General features: G+C 28.3%; 1 protein-coding gene across 1 annotated transcript; it reads left to right on the plus strand.

Annotated features, from left to right (window-relative positions):
- Positions 1–2,216: 2,216 nt before the first annotated feature.
- On the plus strand, positions 2,217–6,260 carry LOC106752999 (LOB domain-containing protein 18). Its single transcript, XM_014634781.2, has 2 exons — positions 2,217–2,762; positions 5,784–6,260. Exons 1-2 carry the CDS (start codon positions 2,454–2,456, stop codon positions 6,165–6,167), a joined length of 693 nt encoding a protein of 230 aa, XP_014490267.1. The 5' UTR covers positions 2,217–2,453; the 3' UTR covers positions 6,168–6,260.
- Positions 6,261–7,591: the final 1,331 nt, after the last annotated feature.

The following is a 7,591-nucleotide window of genomic DNA, read 5'->3' on the forward strand; positions in this document are numbered from 1 at the left end:
CGTCAAATAACTTGATTATAATCAATATGTTTGTAACCGATATTCATCTATCAAATAACTTAACAAACTTTAAAAGATTGGTTTGATAAATGCACGAGTTTTTAGACCGTTTAAATATATATAAAGATCTAAATATAATATGTACAAATATAAAAAAAATTAAATTTTAGTAATTTCATTCTTATATTTATTTATATAATTTACTCTACTTTTTTTTTCACTTGTCCTAAAGGGGTTAATTTAATTCTTTTTGTTAAATTACGTTATCTTCATTTAAAAAAGGTGTCACGTATTTTTCCTTTGTCATTCATATAATTTGGATTGTAACACATTTAAACTTATTAGTGAAAATTTTCAATTAAATATTAATTTAAAATAAGAAACCAAATTGATTATATTCAACATCAACCATGGTATCCAAGATATTCTCTCTTTCTCTCTCACTCATCCACTTATACAACCCAACAAATCTGAATTAATATGCATTCATACCAATTTACTATCATAACTTTCAAGTCTAAGCATTTTGGCATTTTGTTTATAAAGAAGACAAACCCAACTGCCTGAATCAATTGCATCAAAGGTTCAAACAAAATTATAACCATATACGCATTATTATTTTATTGGCATAATTAACAAAGGTTTATAATTAGCATAATTTCCTTATTTAGTCTGTCTCAGCCACTCTCAAGTTTTAGAAAAATATGTTGGAATTGAACTTGAGAAACAAATAAAAGAGGGGTTGACATTTTATTTTTTGAATTTGGATATATTTTTTTCAATTTTTATCCTTAAGTTTTCAAAATACATTGATGTACATTAATTTTGATGTTTTAAAATATATTAAAAACTTTTTTAATATACTAAGATGTACTGATGTATTTTATAAGGGTGTTAAAGTGAATTAACTTAATTTATACGAGTTGACTCACTATAAGTTGAACTACAAATGAATAAATTAAACTTAATTCATTTTTTTGGTGAATTAAATTTTGTAATTTAGTTTACAACATTGATAAATTAAAGTGGTTAACTAACTTAAAATTGTTTTTTTAACTTATTGTATATAATTGCTGCGTACGATAAATAGACTAACTTTATAATTTTTTTTTATAACATTACAATCAAAGAACTAATATATTCCATCTGATTATAAAGATAATTTTGAAATTAAAGTATTAAGATAGTTCTTGAAAATAAATTAAACATCAAAACTATCTAATATTATTAAAAACATTATAATATTTAAAAAAAAAATCAAAATGTTAACTAAATAATTAAAAGTAATAAATAATTATAATAAATAACTTATGAAAGAAAAATGATAAAAAAATAATAAGAAATTGTTGTTTATAAATAAGTGGTTATCCACCTTTAACTCCACTTCAATTCATTTAATTTAAATTAAATGATGAGATTCAGTTTCGTTCACATTAAAAAAAATTAATATTTTTTAATTTAATACGACAATAAATTAAGTAATATTTTTTGACACACTTAAATTTTTTACATTCATTTTTTACTATCTTCTTTCTTGAAATAATAAAAAAATTTATTATTTTATGACTATTTTATCTTCAGTGTCAAATGAATGTAAAAGTGTGTAATGATATTATTAGTGTAATAAATTAGTTCGTTCATGAATTTTAATCTATTTTATAGTATTATGGAGAGACACCAATGTCACACCACCGAATTATCATTCGGATCATGATATTTTGATAACTTTTTTTAACAATTTGTTAACAACAGAACATGTGTCATTACTTTATTAATCTGTTTGAATTTATGTTTAAAAAAATATTTCAAACGAACCAATAAAAAACTATTACATGTATACATTGTCAAAAAATTGTGGTTGTTAAAAAAAAAAAAATTCTTATCGTTACATTGTTTTTGTCCACATAAGCCAAATAATGCAAATGGGCACATTCTCTCTTATGTATGTCATATTATAAACGCGTAAAAATAACAAAAAAAAATTGTTGTCTTTTAGTTTGGCTTTGCTCGTTTACAAAAACCTGTTTTATGATTACATCATCTTTTGGTCCAAATTCAAAGCTTCCTCTTCCAACACATACCTTTGTCCTCACATGATAGCAACTAGGAGAAGTCTCAAAAGTGTGTGTTTTGAAGAGAGATCATGTTTGTGTGTTAAATGGATTCACCATCACGAGAGGAACGAAGCCAAAACAAGTTTTGAGGGTAATTGTGAGCAAAAACAAGCCATAGCTAGCCACCTTATACCTCATGTTTTTCTTCACGCAAACAGCTAAATGTAGATCTTAAGCCTTTGCTCCCTCGCGTGCCTTTTAAGACTTCTTCTTTCCCATTAAATCCCCTCATTAAATCTCCCTAACCCCACCAAACCTATCCTTCCTAAATTCTTCCTCACACCACTCCACCCTTCTTCTTCTTCTTCTCTTCCTTTTTCCACCTCTTCCACCTCTAACATGAATACTGGTAGCGGTAACGGTAGCGGTAACGGTAATTCTGGTAGTCCTTGTGGAGCTTGCAAATTCCTAAGAAGGAAATGCATTCAGGGTTGTATCTTTGCTCCGTATTTCGATTCGGAGCAAGGTACAACCCATTTCGCTTCTGTCCACAAGGTTTTTGGTGCCAGTAACGTGTCGAAGCTTCTCCTTAGCATTCCTGTGCACAAGAGGCTTGATGCTGTCATCACCATTTGTTATGAAGCACAATCGCGCCTCAGAGATCCTGTTTACGGCTGTGTTTCGCACATCTTTGCCCTTCAGCAACAGGTAAACCATTGATTTTGATTACAACTCTAACTCTTGATATAATTATCTTAATGCCTGTTCTTGGCATGTGCATTATATATGTCAATTAATCGTTTGCTTTACCTGAATTATCAGTTTTCAATTTCTTCTCCCAACTAACCACTGAATCACTTCAATCGGTATGCTTTCAAGACGTTTTCTATTGACTGTAGAATCAGAATCATATCAGAAATTATAAAAATTTATCAGATTGAGGGTGTTGAGTTTCTTTTAGACTTTCTGTTTCTAGAAACCGTATATATATATATATATATATATATATATATATATATATATATATATATATATATATATATATATATATATATATATATAATAACTCATGTAACGTTCCAGTTTATTTTGTTTGTTTTCCTGGCGGATAAAGTGAAACCTAAGAAAGCCGTGTTTTATAATGCTTACAAGATTTCCATGGTTTTCAATCTCGTTTTTAATTCTCAAAACAATAACTAATTTTTTTATTGTTGTATTTCTGTGATATAATTTGATTTTTAAACTTTAAAAATAAATTTAACTGCATTAAATATTTTCACGTGGAAAATAATATTTTAAAGAGTTAAATATGTTTTTAGTCCCAGGCGATTTTGGTTTTAGTCCATTTTCAAACTAAGATATAATTTAGTCCTTCATCTTTAGAAAACTCTGGTTTTAGTCCTTTTTACCAAATTTTTTTAACTTTATCTGTTGTTTCAAGAACGTTTCATTATAGCATTTGGATTGTTTACACTGTTTGACACATTTTTACTTCAATGTTAACTGAGAAACGCGTTTGAAACAACAAATAAAGTTAAAAAAAAATTGGTAAAAAAGACTAAAAACAGAGTTTTCTAAAGTTAAAGGACTAAATTGTACATTAGTTTGAAAATTGACTAAAACTAAAATCGCCCCCAAAGTATAAGGACTAAAAACATATTTAACCCTATTTTAAATTAACGTTTATGTATTATTTAACATATTATAATTCAAATATTAATATAAAATGTTGTTTAACACACAAAAAAATAATAAAATTGATTTAAATAATTTTATTTATTTATTTTTAAAATAGGAAAATAAAAATGTATCAAAAATTTAGAAAATAAAAAAAAAATTATATTCTATGTCTAGGAAATAAAAGCAGTTTTGCTAAACTGCTGAGAAAAGGGACCCATCTGTGTATTTATTTTAGTTTTTTTTTTTCTTTGTGGCTTGAATAGTTGAAGTGAAGGAGAAGAAAGATTAAGATGCATTGTAATAACTTGTGGTTGTGTGCCCTAAGAAAGAAAAGTGAGGTTTGAGGAAAGAGGAAAATAAGGGTAGGGTTTGGAGGCCTTGGAAATAAGGGAGACAGTTTCAATGCATTTCAGTTAATTCCTTAACTCTTATTTGATTAACAAATGATGTGGTCGGCTGTTACACAAATCTTCCTTGCTTCTTGCATGTTTTGAGGAGGTGGTCGGTTAGTTCAACCCTTCAAACCAATTTCATTCACGAAATTAAAATAAACATTTTTGTCTCTATATATCTTTTCATAAAATCACCTTTTCAAAAACAAATTCTACAAATTCACATGATGTAACATTTAGTAAAATATAGATTAGGAAATCTTAACCTCTCAAATTTGCTTCCCCATTTCTTCTAAATGTTTAGTCTGTGTTATTAACTATTATTAGAAAGTGAGATTGGTCTTGTCTCTAGTCGATGTGAGATTTCTAATAACTATTGTTGTGTTCTGTAAATTTTTTTAGAAAAATATTAGATTAATTAAAACACTAAAACTTATTTATATATAGCCGTGCATATAGTTTCATAGAACTAAAGCATGGACTATCCTATGAACCATCTTTGAGTCTCACATCGTATTAGTGCTCATAAAAACTTACCAATTAAAATGAAATAATTTTAACCTAATGAAAGAGATAACATTATTTGACAATTGGACAAAATTATAAGCTTTTTCAGAATATTATTTACATTATTGTATTATTGTGAATGCAAGGTGTTAATCCTTTTTAATAAATTTTTATTAAGTTTTGAAATATTTCTAGTAGCGGAGTATATGGTTTCGTAGAAGGAAGTTTTTGTTCCTTTTACAGTAATCTACCTAGGATTGTATTTTCTTTTCATCTCGCCTTTGCCGTAACACAGTAGGAAAAGAAATAAGTTATAAATAGTTTTTTATTCAGTTTCTAGAAAATTTATAAAAAAATGTTAAAAAAGTATGTTGAGTATTTCTCAAATGGAATGTATTTTTGTCTCTCTTTCCTTATATATAATATATATATATATATATATATATATATATATGCATCTGTTCTAAATTAATTAGCTCATCATGTTTATGTTCTGATGTATATATACATATTAGTCATTATTGAAAATGTGTTAGTGTTGAAATTATTTCATTAATATTGTTATTGTTAGAATCTGTCAATTTCTGATATTTAAAAGAATAATGAATTGTTTTCTTCCTTCAAGTTTAATCATGTTTATGTGTGTATCTTTTGGAAGTACCTTTATTTGTACAAAACTCTTGCTTGTACATTTTCTAGAAGTTTGTTTAAAGTTACCGTGTTGATACTTCTATTATGTTTTCCTTAATTAGTCTTAATCTTACTCGGGATCCTCACCTTCTTTTATCCATAATTACTAAATTAATTAGAACATGCGACATTATTATAATAATAATTATTATTATTATCGAGAGAGAGAGAATTACGCATTTCATTTATAAATGATTTTATCATTCTCTATTTTTCTATTTGAAGAAAAAAGTTGCATGAAAAGGGAAGATCTTAGCATATTATATTTAGAGAAAAAGATACGTGTCTAGCACAATAAAAGAAAAACACAACGTCAATGAAGAAAAAGATTGATGATATCATTAACTTTCTATAATTTGTTTCAATTTTATTTTCTTCATCATATTTATATATATATTTTTTGTTTGTTCGAAAATAAAATGATAATTTATTCAATGAATTATTTTTGTTATACATAAAGGTGGTGAGCTTGCAAGCAGAACTCTCATACCTACAAGGCCACCTTGCCCAGATGGAGGGACCTCATCCGGCGCCACCTCCTCCATCTCAACCGGCGACGGCACTGCGATTCTCAATGGCTGATTTACCATCGGCGGCCACCGGAGCTGTGGCGCCGGCCACCACTTATGACTTGTCTTCACTTTTTGATACGTCGGGGCAAATTTCATGGGCCATGCAACAAAGGGCATTTGACCCACGTCAATACGTGGCAGCTCCTCCTTCAAGTTCTACTAGGGCTAACGTGGAAGCAGTGGCACGTGACCTTCCTCGTAGGCATGGCTCTCCTCCATCACCTCCTGCATCAAGCTGCAATGCTTCACCATCTCTATCTCTTTCCAAATGATATCAAACATGTTTTCGCTCTCTGAATGAACTAGTTAATATTTTTCCTTAATTTGGTTCGTACATTCGAAATTAGACTAGCAAGGGATCTTCAATTTTCAAACACATGATCTAGTATTTATTTAATATAATTACTATGGTTATATATGTATATCATTGTTGCTTTCTTCGTTTGTTTATCTTTTATTTTTCGTTGCACTGGATTTACTAAGATGCACATGAATTGCTTTCTGGTTTTCACTTTGCGAGTAAATTACGTGGCTCTGATCATTGGGCTGTGAATTATTGAAAGAAGAGCACATTGTGATGATCATATATATTGTTGTCGTTGTTGACCATGGTTTAGTAGCACTTTGCAAAATAATGTATTGTCGATGAGTTAGAGTTATGAGTAGCAATCAAGCATGGCTGATGAGCATTTGTATTGAAATCACTGATTTTTCATAGTTTTCACCTTGCTCTTGAACCAACAAATAATCCTATAGAATCCATTACATACGAGAGATTCTTCCCTTTGAAAACTGTTTATCCTGATTTTGTTTTTAAAAAACATTTTCAAAGTGTTAGCATTATTTTAAATATAAAATAAATATTATAGCATTTTCAGTTCTTATTTTCGTAAGGAACACTCATTAAGTCATTTTTTTTATTCTTTTTTAACTACATAGAAGTTATAAAGCAGTTATTATATTGTTTATAAACGTAAAGTCCAACCTATTACTTTTGAACCTCTGATGGTGAGACTTTCTATAAGGGTATGAGTTATACTCAGTTTTGATCACTAAACATACTCCTCTATTCAGAAAAACACACCATCAAGTTTGGGTGAGTTAAGGTTTAAAAAACAAAATTGTCTCTGTTTGGTTTACAAAATTACAATGACAGAGATACACACATTATTCTTTCATTTTTGCTTCATAACATGTATAGATCAATTTTATAATCTGCCTGTGTGTTATCATAAAGAAGATAACAAAACATACAAATAGACAACAATGAAGATAAATAAAATTTAGACACATAATTGCATTGCAAACTCAATATTTTCCACCTCAGACCTAGACCTCGTACCAAAGATTCAAGCGATCATAATGAAAAACATGATGTCTCAAATCTGTTGTCAAATTTCTAACACGATCCAATGTTATTGAATGAATCTACAGTATCGAATTTACAATATATAATAACTTAGTGAAAAATGCGAGTAATTTTTTCCGTTTTTTTCTCTCTCAATGTTTTGGTGTTATAAGTGAATTCAAACTATTCTCTTTTCATCTTTCTTATATTTCAATCCTTTTCACTTATTTTAAGTGAAACATCAAATGAACTTTTCAAATTTTCGGTTTTTTTCTACGTATAAGGGAGTTCAATATCCAACACCAAGTTATTAATCACAATAAATTATATTTTATTACTCTGTTTTTA

This window comes from Vigna radiata, unplaced genomic scaffold (assembly GCF_000741045.1).
Source record: "Vigna radiata var. radiata cultivar VC1973A unplaced genomic scaffold, Vradiata_ver6 scaffold_122, whole genome shotgun sequence".
NCBI classification, from domain to species: Eukaryota; Viridiplantae; Streptophyta; class Magnoliopsida; order Fabales; family Fabaceae; genus Vigna; species Vigna radiata.

Excerpts from the sequence above, each read along its gene's own strand:
- LOC106752999 (XM_014634781.2), top strand. The coding sequence starts at position 2,454 with ATGAATACTGGTAGCGGTAACGGTAGCGGTAACGGTAATTCTGGTAGT. Across the intron at positions 2,763-5,783 it reads TCTTTGCCCTTCAGCAACAG|GTGGTGAGCTTGCAAGCAGA; the intron begins GTAAACCATTGA and ends TTATACATAAAG.